This window comes from Sipha flava, unplaced genomic scaffold (assembly GCF_003268045.1).
Source record: "Sipha flava isolate LNK unplaced genomic scaffold, YSA_version1 83_pilon_pilon, whole genome shotgun sequence".
Taxonomy (NCBI): domain Eukaryota; kingdom Metazoa; phylum Arthropoda; class Insecta; order Hemiptera; family Aphididae; genus Sipha; species Sipha flava.
Window position 1 is genome coordinate 90,587 of NW_020273625.1, and position 17,656 is coordinate 108,242.

The window sequence follows — 17,656 nt, forward strand, 5'->3', positions numbered from 1 at the left end:
ATAATTCTAATATCTTTCCAATCGTGGCTAATATTATCATAATCCATTTTTAAAATTTTATTTAAAAGTTTATATTAATTATAAACAGTCTTTTTTCTTTTTATCTGAAAATTTAAAATAAACTACATTGATCATAATTATTATATTATGATATAACATTAAATAATTAAATTGAAATGAAATTTTTGTAAACTCTATTCTATTAATATTATTTATAATAAATTAATAACTAAACAACTCAATTATTTTTCTCGTTAAGAATACTACTCTATAACTTATTATAACTATATTTATATGCATTATAACCCAACTAATTATACGCAAGAAAATTTTTATATATATACAAATGTAGGCACTAAAATACATGAGAAAAATAATTATGCACTCAAAAATTAACAAAAAAAAAAAACATTTATTTTTTGAACATTAAATTAAAATAATATATAAAAAAATACATTTAAAATGAGGAAGGATTTATGATTAAAATATGGAACCCTAATTTAAAAATACTTTTCATTCATCTTCTCTTTTAGGAATTTATTTACCAAAATTAATTTGTAGGTAGTTTTAATATATATATAAAAAAAAAGAAATCAATTAATATCAAAAATGTATTCTAAAACAAATTTTCTTACCTAAATGTGAATTTCATTGAATGACAATCATTTTAGTTATATTTTCAAAAACCATTGATCAGTGTTTGACCGTCAACAAATTTTTATATCTGGAAAATTAATTTTCCACGGCTACAAAATTAATAGGTGCATTTAAAAATAAGCACATAATTTGGAGATAAATATTCGCTGGTTTGAATCGATTTACTTTCACCATTTAAAATGCTTAATATTTTAGTATGTCTTAGCCTTCGTTTTTTTGATAATATTTTTCTACATTTTTCATAAACAGATTTACCCCTTATATTAAAATATCAAAGTAAATAATTCAAAAATTAAAAAAAAAAAAAAAATCGAAATATGTACTAAAAGATGAAATATGCAATTAAAATCGTTAAATAAAAAATAATAAAAATAAATAAAATAAAAAATAAGTAAATGTCAATTACGTAAAAACATGCCCTAAGAGTTTTAATTGATAAAATCATATTATGAAACAAATGTTGTGCTAACTTAATACGACCTACCACTATACATTTGCACATGCATGTAAATCCGAGTTAAAATTGTAACTCATAAAAATTAGCTATACATACAACTTTTTCAAAATAAATATGTTACCATTTCTAAGATTTCGGTTGTTATCAGTCAATATTTTATGTTTTTGGGTCATTAAGCTTTCTTATTTCCTACCATGTGAATAATAGTTTATAAATAGTCTATAAATCGCATTAATTCATTATAACGATTTGATTTATAGATATTCTATTCACGAAAAGAGAATTGCATTCTGTATCTGCATATACATACAAAAATAAAGATGGTTTTCAGCCTGCATTATATTAATATAATTATATCAAAACACTTCGTATAATGTCTATTGATGCGATAGAAAAATTAAAAAAATAACAACATTTTTTTTTTTTAGTCATTCTTCATTTGAAGATTAATCTTGTAAAAAAATAAATAAATAATAATTTAATTTTTCAGATTAATGATTGTAAATGTAGATACATTTTTTCATATGAACTATTTATTTTATACATCATACAGTTTGCCAGTAACTATATTACTTATGAACAATTTAAATTACATTTTATTTATTTTTGTAGTTTACTATACGTTTATAGATAATATTGGTCTTAAAATACAATTATTATTATTATTGTTATTAAATGCACGTATTATATAATTAAATTTATTTTTACTTAAACAAAAATAATTTTTCAAACTCTTTATTTACATAAATCATTCATCTAATAATTTATTCTACATTCTATTTCAATATAATGAGAGGAATTCAACTAAAAATGATTAAAATCGATTAAAGTGTATCAAATAATCAACGTAAAACCAATATTTGTTTCATTCCCAATTAAAAAAAAAAAAAAACTCACTTATTCATAGATAAAATATATTTGATAATTGTTCATGTATAAATATTTTCATTATCGAACAATTTAACAACAACTAAACTACATGAACGATTATTTAGTAAAAGACAATATAATTATTATATTGTTAATTTCTATTTTGATACATAAAATATGTTACTCCATCAATATCGAACATATTATTATTTGTTAAGTAAGTATGACCTTTACAATAATTTTTCTATAATATCTTGTTTTCTATGACTTATACATTTTTATCATATTTTGAGGTGAACTCTTCTTAATGATCATTTCTATCTTCTTACAATAATTTTAATTATTAAATGAAGACGCATTCATAACGGCTCATCAGTTATATTCAGTCAGAAATTAATGAATTTTTGATATTTCCCTTCTTTAATCAAAACATTTAATTCAAATGATTACAGAATAATTACATATACTTTATACCATTTTATAATTTTAATTATATGAATCAAATTCATTAAAAAATGTATGTTTAGTTGATGCATATTTAATATTATAAAGTCTATAATATCATTGATGTGTTAAAAGTAACTAATATTTTTAGTAGTATGATTTTAAACATTTAGTTCAAACGATTACAGAACAATCACACATACTTTATACCATTTTATAATTTTAATGATATGTTTAGTATTTTTAATGTACGTTTAGTTGATACATTTTTAGTAGTATGACTTTAAAATATATTTTTGTAAAAAAATGAAAAAAGAACGAAACTCCTAAATCAGGTGAAATAAAATAATGAGCAAAAGGTATTGCAGTACTGGTTTTTTCAACTAGAAACTTAAATACAATTATAAAGAACAAACTAGCTTTCTAAAAAATTATTTTGATGAAGAGGTCGAGTGGATCAGTTGATGTTCCTAAAGTTAATTGACATAGTAAAAAAAAAATTTCCCAAAATAAAGGCATCTAGAATTTAGAAAAATCAAAAATTTAAATTGCTTATAAGCAGTACTTAATTAAAATAAATTGCAACTATGAAATTTCTTGAACTAAATATTTAATATTTTTTAATGGAAATTCGTTAAAACATCTGATTTCGTAAAAAATTTCATTTAATAATGCTTATAAACCGATTTTCCAATTTTTATGGCTATAAAAAAAATTATATGAAAAATAATATATTCAATCTTATGATCTTACTGTGAAAATGTAATGGATATTTTTGATTTTTGTCATTTTACCAAAGTTTTTTCTTAAATCAGTAATATATATGTAAAAGGAATTTTGTATTACATCTTCAAGACTTTTTTTAAAACTAAAATTATTTTGTAGATATTTTCGTCCAAAGGCTAAAAAAATATGAATATTGCAATTTTCTATAAATAGTTTGATTTTATTTTTTAATTATTTTATTTAAAATAAATTATTATATTTTATCTAGTAAAAACTTAATTTATTGTATGTACAATTATTATTTTTTGAGTTACAACAGAAATAAAAATTTGATTTTGTCAAACACCAGTATGCCGTAAACTTTGTAGTTTTCATATCATAACATCAAATTTTCTCAATTTTTTAGACGCATATGATTATGAGAAATCGTATTTTGGTCGAAATCGTATAAATATTATTATCTACGTCAATATTATATTCAGAGGTAAATCACCCATTAGGCATTGTAAGCAACTGCCTAGGGTGGCAAAAATTGCAAAATTTGAGGGTAGTAAATTCTTAAAAAAAAAAATTGGGAAATTAATTACTTTACATTTACGAAAAATAATTGTATAATAATGGATGCATTTTGTTAATATGTTACCATCAGAATTTCGGGGAAATATAAATACCCTCACTGCCTCACTATATTAATATTTCGACTGTATATTATTAATCCTATGCTGTTACTATGAAAAACAGTTTATATTAAAATTTAGTGGACATCCATTAATATTTTTTTCATAGTAGACTAATTAATAAAAGCGAAAAAAATTGTCTAAAAATTCAAAGGTACATACGTTTATATATATAATATTTAGATTAGGTATTTTGAAAGGGGTAATATAACTTCTTCAACTATTATAGGGGTGGCAAATTGTTGGTGCCTATAATCGTAAAAAAGATAAATTCGCCTCTGATTATGTTATTTGACATTACGTAAGATCGACGTAAAATCTAATTTTTCGGATATCATGTTTTATTAGTTTTTCTAAACAAGTACGTATCTGGATTTTTTTAATTTTGTAAGCAATGCAATTCTTGAAAACTTTTTTTGATTATCAGATTGAACATTGATTTTATTTTGACGTAGTAGGCGTATTTTTCGTTTTTTTTTTGTATCTACAAATAAATTCACCTCAAAATATGTTCTTGAATAACATAAGCTGTTTATTCGCTGCCACTTTCACATTACAAACTATTACAAATTTTCATGTTACAAAATGGTATAAATGCAACACCAAACTGTCAATAAAAAAAAAAAAAAGAAATCATAATCAAGTGCGTAAATAAATCGTCGCAGTCGCTCACTACAAAACTTATTTTTTCTTTCAACATTTAAACACAGCACAAACACTAATTATTTTTGATTTATTCATATTTAATTTATATTTTCAGCAATAGTAACAGACACTTTATTATCAAATCTATTTAGCAATGCTTATTATGGAAATTACCACATAAATGGATTAATTATGTTCATGGAACGAAAACTCATATGTCAAACATGATCCTTTGCAATTTAATTGTTGAATAGGAAGTACATTACTACGACAGTTATAATGACATAAAGCGTCCTATAATAAAATTAAGATACAACAATAAACAATTACAATATTGTCATTAACTTTTCGTTCTCAGATATTATTATTATACGCATATACGCAGCAATATGAAGTATCTGTTTTAGTATTGCAACATCAAATGTCTACCAATATTATACGTATAATATTCGGGAATATTATATCTCGTATCCAGGAAGAGAGTTTGGTTAATCCATCTTTTCTTTGACATTTCCTGAATTATGTAAAATATATAGGTATTCATTTTTCACCAGTTGTTATTATTTGATTAGAGCCTTTATAGATACATTTAACACATATCATTTAAATAAATTACGTTAGTACGTGTGTTATTATATTATAATGGTTAAAAATCCAGTCCAAGTATTTAAGTAACGCAGTAAGCTGCGTTAGTCATATATTTTAACACGAGTACGTGTTAAGTAAATGCATCGAGAACTCGAATTATAATACTAAATGTTATTAAATTTTAGTTTCAACTCAAAAATATCAGGTATTAAAAGTATTTTTTTATTAGAATATTAATAAAGTAAAAATATAATTTGTTGTTAGGTATTTATTTTATTTAAGAAAAGTTTTTTCGTCAACACAGCCCAAAACTCCTAAGAAATTGAAAATCACCTCTTGGATTTAATATCTACGTCATGTTTATTTTTAAATAATAAATCATTATATGAGATTTTTGAGACAGATTTACGACCAACAATTTTGACCATCTAAAAAGAAAAGTACCATATTATAAAATCAATACGTTTATCGCTTCAAACGTAATTTAAGTTATGTTTTTATATTGGATCTAGTGTAAGCTGCACGAGTGTAACTATAGATTATTAGTATCATACATGTATAATGTATATTTCAACTATGTATATATATATATATATGAACATGAATGTCCGCAGTGGGTGAATGTTGACAGCCACCACTGTATGTCCAAATACACCAAAAATTGTAGTGAATATTGACATTGTAAATTTTATGCAACCACATATATATGGTATACCGGTGGTTGTGGATTATGTTTCTAACTAATTCTAAACTAACGTCTCGTAAATTTAGACTTCACTTGATTCGCGATGTATATTATTAAATATTTTAGATGTTATTAAAGTATCAAAATGTTTCGAAACTTTTTTTTTTAAATCCGAGTTTGAGACATATGCTCGCCTATTAATATTGTTATCGCTCAAGATAGTCACAATATTTAACAATCTGATTTTTTAACGTTCAATTGCAGGGTATATTTTTATTAATACTGACGCGAATACTAAACCTAGCCCAACAGTATTTTTCACAGTGTTAAAAAGTGTTATTATTAATTTTGATTTTAACTAAACATACAATTATCGATCATAAAAATGGAGAATATAAAAGAAATTTTTATGAATAGTATAATTCACTTTTAATCAAAAAAAGGAAGATAATTATTTCTATTTAAGTTTCGAAAAGTGCAATAAAGGTGCGAGTAAAGTTATTAGTGCTGAAGAAAAATAATAAACAGATAACTGATTGTAGAAGATTAAATCGGTTTGATGATATTAGTATTATGCATGGTCATAAGCTAATCGTTCTAGTAATTTTCAGTATGCAAAGAAAAAATAGTTTCACTTAAAGACGTTGTACCAGATCAAACGATTTATTTCCACATGTATTGACAGCTGTTCCAAAAAAAGGTGACCAAGATTTTATGAGATGCCACTACAAAAAAAAAAAAAGGTAGTTATAAAAATGGGGAAATACTCTGTAATAGTACATTTAACTATAGTTAGCGTGTAAAAATAAATAAATTATAATTTTATGTCACAGTAAATTTGTCACGACAAACTGTAATATAACAAATAAACTAAATCTAATAATACAGTCTAAATCTATTATTTAATTGTCTTTTTGTAACTCTTATCAATTATAAATTGTAAAACAAATGTAAAATGTGTTTTTATTCATATGTCAACATTCACTAAATAACTAATGTGCATGTGAACAATCATGTTACCAATAATGTCCGCAATGTCAACAATCACCACGATGTGATCATACACCTTAACATATATATATATATATATATATATAAATTTAAAATATAATAAATAAAACATAATAAAATAATAATTTATCCGACAACATGCATTCACACGTAGAAATGTTATCCTACATACGTAATGTGACTATACGTCCTGTTTTGAACCAGACTGTTCCGTTTTTCGCATTTTCGTCCTGTTGTCCCCAGGAAAATTTTCGGGACATTAAAATGTCCCGTTTTCAAAAAAAAGTAAAAATAATGATAATTAATTTTAATCTGTCGATGAATTATTGTTTCTATCAGTATTATATTTAACTATTACGTGCGCATGTAACGTGTATATACTGTATTACTGCATGGATGACGTTGAACGGAAGCGGGACTATGTGGTGTGTCGGAATATAACTACACTAATAAAATATAAAAAAAAACCTATTGCGGCGAACCATGTATCAATATAGACGTAATGTGTTATAATTAGGGTTCGGAAATTAAAGGAGCCTGTTAAATTATTGCTTTAAACTATAAATATTTTCGTTAAATTCATAGTAGACATTGAAAAATAACAATAAAATTTATTGTTATTTTTTTGGTTTTTTAATAACCACGAAAAACAATATTGAGTTTTATATGATACACGTTTTCCGCTTTATTAGCGTTGTGTTATGTAACATTATTTAAAACAAATCGGTTAAGAATGAAAATAATTAATACCGTCAATTATGTAAATTAAGGAATTAATGTTAATGACTATTCAATAACCATATTTCCGATCAAATTAGGCAGTAAACGATATTAACTAGGAAATATCGTTAATGTCTGTTATTATCAGTCAATGATGCATTAGAAATATTTCCTAGGTAATGACGATAACTCCGGGCTTTTTAGGCATAAATGATAAAAATATAAAATCATTTATTTGTTGGTTGGATTGAAAATGTTCTTGCGTCAGTACGTACTTATCAGCTATAATATGTCGATGGCCGTACATTAGGTACCTATTAAGTAAAAGATAGCGATAACATGTATCTAGTATCAATCCATAGTAATTTTATTACAGTAAAACCTCGATAAGACGAAACTTCGGTAAGACGGAAACCTTGGTATAACGGAACATTATTTTGGTCCCATTTCAAATTACATACAATTAATTAACCCTGTCAAGACGGAAACCCCGTTAACACGGAAAAATATCATGGTCCCAATCGATTTCGTCTTATATTAAAATTTTTATTAATATTTCGTTAAACATAATTATCAACATTGCCTATCAGTATTAGACATTAAGGTAAGTTCCTAGTCATAGTTCTAAATGTGTTTGCAAAATATTTTAATTTTACAACCTTACCTATATTGTCTGTTAATGCATAGGCATTGACAATATCGACTACTAATGATAGGATTTATAATATTCGCTAGGCATTTACGTTATTAACTAATTTACATCATTGACGGTAACATATACAAATATGCCAAAATCAATGAAAGTCGATGAAATATGCACTTTTTCTCTAAAATTAATGAAATATGCAAAATATGCATTTTTAATTTTCAATTTTTAAACTCAATATTGTATAGCTCGGATTTCTAACTTGATCTGCTATAAATCAAGCGCATACAGAATAATATGCAACTCCTATAACTTCCGAGCCCTAGTTATAATATAAATGTGTAATACCACAAGATCAGCACTAACAATAAATTATTTTCATAGTTCATTATTTTGGTAATTCAGTAATCATGGTCCGTTTTTTTTTCTTTACATAGATGATTTTTCTTTTTTATAAAAAAGTTGTTTTTAATAAAATTTAATTTTTTTGTCTTTTAAAACCATAATGGTACATTGTTTTATTAATAATTGTCAGATAATAAAATTGATTTTTAATCTAAATTATTTTTTTTTGTTTCGTTTCGTTTTGACTAGAAAAATATATGGTCACCTTATACTACGCCATAACGGCTTCAAAAATAATAGTGATGAAAATTTTAACTGGTAAATAATTACTCAGAGTTTTCCAAAATGTTCATGGGTACAATTAAGTTTTGAAAGTTTGAAAAGGTTGGTGTACAAATAATGACTAGATTCTACATTACAACTTACAAAGTTCTAGTTAGATTAATGACAGTATCCGAAAGCATCAAAGATAAACTTTTAGAAATATGTTTTCTGTCATCACAAAATCAGTGCACAACATTTTTCTGATCAGGAATATATTCCGTATATGAAATGTAGATATTATAAGGTAATTATTAAGTATTTATATAATTTAGTGTAACCAAATTACATAGGTCTCTTGATTTTATTTATTTTATTATTATATCTTAGAAAAAATGTAAATACTAAATTCTACAGCTTTAAGGTTTAATGGAAAAAAAAGCGAAATTGAAATGTAAAATAAAGAAATAACATTACTTCCCACTGTAAAAGAGAAAAAATTTAGAATGTATACAGTGTGTATACGCCTCCATGCTTTTTTCTACTCATAAAACTAATTATAATATAGTCGATAAGATTATACACTCTGTATGAAAAAATAGTATCAATTAATATTTTTAAAGAAAATTAGGTTACTTAAATGGTTGTGTCAATTTAAGAATTTTATTCTTATTAATTATTCTGATATTTGTGTTTTTAATCAAAATTAACTTTAAAATTGTATTAATACTGTGTAGAAAGAAAAATATTTTTAAAAAATTAGCAATGTAATGAATATTAAATTGCTTATAAATCATTATTGAATATATTTAGTTAATTGCTTTAACCAGTGTAGGAGTTCGAAGACTACGAATCAACCAGTTAAATTTTAATAATCTGTTAGATGCTTAAAGATTGAAGGTTGTTTAAAACTTAACTATATGATAAATTTATTATGAAATATGTGGACACTAGTTGCTGTAACTTAGTGACCTATATTGCAGATATGTAATCTGTTGCTTTATTGATGGACGCTTATAAATTTTATATAAAATGTTCGCCATAGTAAGGGTTCAGTACTTATAAAAAATATACCACTGTTCTTATACTAAAGTATTGGCTATGCGGTATTCGAGTAACAGATAAATAAACTAATTCGACATTTGAAAGAGCGTATTAAACACGTTTACTATTATCATGCTTATTAATTCATATAATGTAGACCATTGTTTAAAGTCATTAAATTCGATATTCGATCGAAGTTATTTTTAAATTAAATTGTATTATGTTAACGAATAATTCTATTTATTTGAAAATTATTTAAACTATTTAAAATAACTAATTTAAATTAAAATATCTCATTGAATAAATACATACTAAAAAAATTTAAAAATGTATTTGAATATAAAAGAACCTTGATACAGAATGTCAGAATGTATGAAAAATTGTTTTAAAATATATTTGAATAACTATAATAAGTTTTTTCTAATTTTAGTTTCTATAAATTTCAAACAAAATATTCGAGTTTTTATTTTGATTATTTCGCACAACATTTTTACTGGCCCTAAAAAATACATAATTTTTTCCTTACTGAGAATAATTTTTGAAATAAAATAAATAAAAAAATAAAAAATACAATTCAAATATATATTTAAATTAGGGGCGTGACTAAGGGTTGTCTAAGGGATTCAAACCACCCCCAAATTGACTTTCTCGTTTTTTTTATCTTATTTTATTTATATAATAGAATATTTTATTATATTACACAATCACTGTGAAATATAAATTTATTCATCAATTTTTGGCTTTTTATTTTAAAATAATCAAGTTGGTCACTCAAATCTAGAACATGTGAGTCTTTTGGTTTCAAAGTTTTTTATTTTGTAGAAAAATTTGAAACCAAAGTCTAATCACCATAAAATTAAGGATTGAATTGAAGGATTTATTATAATATCAAAGGATATTTTAATCTCATTTCACGAGCTATTATATATATATATATATATATATATATATATATATATATATATACTGTGACATTAAAAAGCCACATAATAAAAAACAAAATAGTTAGAGTAGTGTACCATCAACTTCCCCTTTAAAATATAAAATATCTATAATATTCATACCAGTTTTTTTATCATACTTGTGTATTATTATTTTATCATATTATATTGGTTATCTAACTGGTCGTTTCGTAAATCACAAAGACATTTATAATGACGTTAAATAATTAAAATCACTCTCAAAACAAAATTCTGGGCACGCCTATGATTTAAATATTTAAATAAAATGATTTAATTATATGATGGATATTTATAATACTTAAAATATTTTATCACTCATACAATAATTAAAAAAATTAATGTTAATAAATCAAATTATAATCAAAATAAAAAAGTTTAAAGATTAACAATTTTATTTTTTGCATTTATTTATTTTTTCTTCGGATATTTTCATGTACGATAAAAATAAATCGTGGAATTGTCAAATAATTTTACATTACTATAATAAAAAAGTCAAATTTACATTCTGTTAAAATCTATATGTAAATGTATTACACGATATTTTTAGAAAACTTTACCCGGGAGCGGAATCTAATTAGATGTAAAATTAAACCCCTACATTTGATATTTTATTAGAATTCCAACAAATCTAAAAACGATAAACTGTAACATAACAATTGTTTTATGAACCAAACATTTTTTAAATATTTTTATTTGTTTAACTGAATGATTTACAACATATTTAGAACATTTTTATTTTTCATTCTAATTTTAATTTGATAATTGAATAAAACTAAATACGGTTAATGGCAATTAATGTTACAGTTGAAATATGTAATTCTTTTAAAAATATTATTGATTAAGGGAAAAGTTGATAAGGTTCTCGTAAAAATAAAAAAAATATAAACAAAACTGACAATACTGTGTATACAGCGTAACTGAAAATATGTATTATATTCTATAATCCAAACCTAAGAAAGTTATTCTAAATTCATAATTCATCAATTTCAATTGTTTAAAAATAAAATTTAAAATAAAAAAATTGATCTCATAGTCTATAACAGTTATTATTAAGATGAGCTATATACTGTAGAAAAAATCCCAAATTAATATCGATGGAAAATGGCAATTACGATGAGATATAAAAATATATTTCCAGGATGAAAATTCAGTATAAATGTTGAAATAAATTAATTGAGACATGAATAAGACCTTTTATCAGAATAACAGTTGTAGTGATTATTAAAAACACATGGTTTTAGTCAAAAATAATCAAACTAAATTTATTTTGGTGATCTTATTAGGAATTAATTTTAATATATTGGTAATATAAATTATTTGAATTACTGAATTAAGGCTAGTGAACAAAAAACATATTTTAATAATAGTTTTGTAACTATGATCGCGGCCAACGACCCTATGTTAGCGAGAAACTTACATTAAATGTAAAAAAAAAAAAATAATTATTCTCTTTATTGCACTATAAAATTCTGAATTCCCACATGTTAATTTTCTAATCAAATATACAATTATTTTATTACAGTGGCATAATATTATTTATGTTATCACACCTGTTGCGAAATTCAATGCACATATAAATATACTTAAGTTTAATCCTTGTAAGGCGGTTACATTTTAAATTATCCTTATGGGAACAAAATGCTTTATTACCTACCTATAATAATACCATAATGCTTAAACAAATATATTTATGATGATTTAATTGTATCTCAGCTCCACACTTAAATTTATAATTACATGGATCTTTGTTGGTAGAGCTTATAATTGTCCCTTGTGTAGCTTAGATATGGACTCTATGTTTTGTCTACAGCAGTTTAATATAAACAAAACTACTTCAACCTTTGAAATTAAGAAAAAAACTGTTGTTTACCATATCCCACTATTAAACGACACTTTGCATAATCAAAAACAGTCAATAACAGAATTATTACATTTAATTATGAAAGCGGGCTTAAAGTTTTAAATGCATTCTTTTTTTTTTTAATTTTTAATTTTTTTTATTTACAAATGTTTTGTGAATATTTTTGTGTTCAAAATACCGAAAAGAGATAAAGTACATTATAATATCAAATACATTATTCAAACGAGCAAGGATTAAAATTGAATGTTTGTCAACTTTTTATGAGATGGAACTACTGTTTTACTTGTCATAATCATAATTTTATTGTATCAATCACTAATAACGCATTTTTTATTCATTCCGTCTCATCAAACATATTCTTTGTGCCTTTCTTTTGTTGTACTGAAATTTATCATAGATGTTTTAGTTTTATTTTCTTTTTATCATTTTTTATTTTTGAATAATTTTTAAATTTTTTATTAGACTTTAATTTTATTCTTCAGCAATTATGTACACAGGTCGTTCTTATATAACAATATTAAAATACTGTAATTATTTCATAATTTTTCATATTTATTTTATTATTATTTTATATTTATTGAAAGAAAATACAAATGCATAGTAAATATTTTATAATTGACCATTTTTGTACAAGTTTCACTTTAAATTAGAAAAAGTTAGTTAAATGTAAAAAATTATGTATTGAATTTGATATTATTTTAGATCATGAGCGTGATTAAATACGTCTTGTGTTTTTGTCAAATTAAAATATAGACAATGATGCATAATTAAAAATTATTTTTAACACATTGTAATATTATTATAACAGTAATTTTAAAAATGTTAGGTGAAGAGTAAAAAATTCTTCAAGATGAGAAACCAAAAATAATTATTTAATGAATTATACAGGTATGTTTTCCCTAATTGTCAAAAAAGCTTCTGGTACTATTAAATGTATTATAACTGTTCAAATCCATCAAATTGTTGAAAATTTTAAGAAAATACAATAGGTAACTTAGATTTTATCAAATTATTATAACATAAATATTTATTATTAAATACATGCTGTAAAATATATATTTTTGATTGTTATTATATGTCAAAACTCACAACCCACGATCACTAATTTAATAAAAATAGATAAAAACAGAATTCCTAAATGAAAAAAAAATAATTAATTACAATATAAAACAAATATTATATACTCCAGTGATTAAATATTTCTTGGAAATATTTTTATTATATTGGTTCAAGCTGAACTATTTTTTACCCTAATAACGTATTATGTTAATAACATAGTCAAAATGTTTTTGTTGATCAACTATACATTAGGAAAATATTTTCTTCTTATTTCTTTTAATATAAAATTATAAAATACTATTTAATAAAATCAACAGTAAATTATTAATTTTCTTTACAAGAATTTTTTAAAACATAGTTTTACAAAAAAACGTACTAAGTATTTTCTAGGAAATTAGTGAACTTCATATACTATACATATATATAATTTAAGGTCAACTATTTTATTATTTATAAGCGTGGTATTTGTAAATAGTTCAATTATAAACTATTTTAATGTTACAATGCACTGGTAATAAGAAAACAAACTACATACTGTAGGAAATTGAGTGTGCGATTTTCGTTTTATTAAGTATACCTACCTATGTCAACATAGTAAATAATAAACAATTATTTTGAATTAAATGATAATAGTATATTTTTTTCAAACGAAAATTAATACAAATAAACTTATAAACATTTATTACACTCACTAAATATTGATAATGATGAATGTTTGTCAAATTATAAAATTTCGCCATACTTAAGTGCTAACAAAATGAAAAAACCAAACGGAGTAAATTGTTAATTTTTTAAAAAGTAACCACAATTTTTATTATATTTTTCAACTTTAGAAATTATCCTAATTGTATGCTTTGTGTTTAAAAAAACATCTCACGTTTTTGTATAGTTTTAATAAATATACATATATTGTACGAGTATATGAGTATATAGGTTATAATATAATATAGGTATATATATATAAATATATAAGACGTGGCCTTTTATTATTTTCAGAGATATTTATTTTTTTATTAAAATAAAAATAAATCGATGATGTAAAACACAGGTTTGCAGTATACTTTATTTATTTTTTCGTTAATTATCTTCTAGTCATTTTCTCATAAATTACATGGATACTTTAAAAAAGTAATTTTAAAACATCATCTGTGATAAATTGTAATCAATTGTAGAATAATATAGCTTTAGTTCTAACTAAAAAAAATATATTAATTAAAAATGCAAGTATATAAGTATCATAAGAAGAGGTGAAAATTAATAAATTAATGATACTTTTATTTTAATTTTTTTAAATTCTGGGCAATAATGCATTCTAGGATAATTACCATTATTTGAGATGGGTATATATATTTGAATATAAATTTATTCAAATGTCTGGAACAATAGTTGTCAATGAAGTTGGAAAATCATACGTTATATTTTTCATAATAGATGAATGAAATGTTGGCATTTCAATATTTGGAATTTCGTTGTGAATTACATGAATATAGTATATATATATATATATAATCAAAATGTTTTGTTGTGTGTTAAAAGTTTTTCTGCTGTGATACACCTTTTACATCATAGGTGTAATTTTAATTTTTACTCGTGAGGGAGCTTGAAAAATGTGTACACAAAAAATTCGTGGGGAGTTTTATCCCCCACATCCTCTTAACTCATTTTATTTAATCATCATACTAAATGTTTATGTTACAAAATATAAAATTTTGAAATAGGGTTATGCCCTCCAAGCCAAATAGTTAACTTACGTATTATATGGCAATATGACTGTATGACAATATCTCAGTAAAATAATAACACACATTTGTGTTATAAAAAACAAATATGTAACATTTATTAATTGCATGTTAATTGTATACAGGGTGTTGGAGAATCGGTAGCTTCGGTAAGAGTTGTGACGTGGCACAAGTTAACCGTGAGATCGAAAGCCACTCGAAAATCTACCATAATCGATAAGACAACACTGTTCAAGTCAAACGGGAACACGAATGGCTGTAATCGGTTGAACAACGAAAACGAAACACTCACCACAACGGCGGGCAACGACAATGAAATAAATGAAACGAAAATATATACTTAGATTGAAACGAACAAGCCGAATAGGATGTAATTAATTTATTTTAAAAACTGCGTTTGTACCGGACCGCAGCCCGGTGAGGATTATTTATGAAAATCGATCCAAGTTGATAACATTATAATTTACTGTCAGTAACTGAGCCGAAAAAATTATAAGGTTTACTATCTGAATAATTGAATAATCTGGTCGTACGAATGATGTTCATAATTCCATTATACTCAGAATCACAATATACCATGATAACATTTATCAATGTGTTCTGAGTTTAGAATAATTCAATTTTACCTATTAATTTTATGTATTATTATTAATTTACCTCGTAGTTTGTAAAATAGTATTTACGTAACAATAAAGTTTTTAGACAACTTATATAACTGACCTGTATGATATTCTTGACCAAAATTGAGTGTTTTGAAAGCACAAATTTTTTTATTTTTATTAAATTTATATATTTACTGTGTGTATAAAACAATAAAGTACAATATGTTCAACTAATTAAATAATTTTTATTTATCCTTAAATTTAATGAGATAGTAGTATAGTTATGATTTTCGATATTTTTTTATATGATCATTAAGGTTTTGAAAAAATAAGTTGTACATAGAATGATTAATTTTAATATTTTAACGGTCTAGAATAATCACTATAAGATGTCGAAACAGAATATAATTACCAATTGCTAAGAAAAAAAAAAAAAAAATTGTGTAAACTATAATATTATGTAATAATAGTTATGATTTATATATTATAATTGTATGTGTTATGATGATATTGCTACGTTGTATGTACAAATTATATGTTATAGTTCAGTTTTATGATCAGTAAATATAATTATATAATATCGTCGTGTACAAAAAGTTTTGTATTGTTTACCTACCTTTATTGTTTCAATTACGATATCTACCGTGACATTATTATTTAATCCTAAGGATTAAACATTTGAATAATTTTATTCAAAATTAAAATTCACTAGACAATTGAGTCTTGGACCATGCGTTAAATTGTATCCCATACCAAGGTATGCAGAGTGCACCATCGTTCGTCGACATCCAACTTTGACCATTTAGGTATACAGTATGTCTTATAAGTCCCGTATCACCCTTAATATCTCCACGGGAAATCAATATAATTAAACACGGTTTTTTTTATAATACTTAGTATGGAAATTCTAATTTAATGGCATAAAATTCAATTTCTTTTTTAAAAAATTCAAAAATTCAAAAAAAATTTTTTTATGCATTTAAGAATTTTTAAGATATTCATTTTCTTGAGCATATTTTTTAAAACAGTTTAAAAAAAAATAATATTAAAATCAAATTTATGCAAGACGGTGCACCAGCACATAATTCAAATACTGTGAGAGGTTGGCTGGACAAGCACTTCCCGGGAGAATGGATAGGAACATCGGGTTCAGTGTTTTGACTACCTAGGTCGCTCGACTTAACACCAATGGATTATTTTTATGGGGTTATTTGTAAAATTTTGTATATCCGTCGTGTTCATTGCCTGATCTCCGTGACAAAGTTGAACAAAATATTCAAAATATTTTACCTGAGACATTAGAAAATGTTGAAAACACTTGGATATAAAAACTTCAGGTCTGTGTTACAAACAATGGAGGTCACTTCGAACATTTATAAAAAAGAATGTAATACATTATTTTTGTTTTTACGTAATAACATTTTTTTTTCTACTAACAATCAAATTTAAAAATATTATATGAATTTGAATTTTAATTTTTCCAAAAAGCTCCACTAATAATTAGATATTTACAGATTGCCATAAAAAATCAGCGTTCCAATCGAGATTGATTAAATCTAGCAATTCGTGTTTTGCTACGTAACAACTATTATTATAAATATTCAAAAACATAACTTGCTCTAACTCGGTAATTTTTTATTAAATTTTAATATTTTTT

General features: G+C 23.8%; 1 protein-coding gene across 2 annotated transcripts in view; it reads left to right on the top strand.

Moving 5' to 3' along the window:
- Positions 1 to 16,208, top strand: part of LOC112693272 (gonadotropin-releasing hormone receptor-like) — a 99,951-nt gene extending 83,743 nt beyond the window's left edge. For both annotated transcript variants that reach the window (XM_025568262.1, XM_025568263.1), the window contains exon 8: positions 15,523 to 16,208. In XM_025568262.1, the coding sequence (XP_025424047.1) occupies positions 15,523 to 15,741 (219 nt within the window). In that variant the 3' untranslated portion in view covers positions 15,742 to 16,208. The remainder of the gene's footprint in view (positions 1 to 15,522) is intronic.
- The last annotated feature ends 1,448 nt before the right edge of the window (positions 16,209 to 17,656 follow it).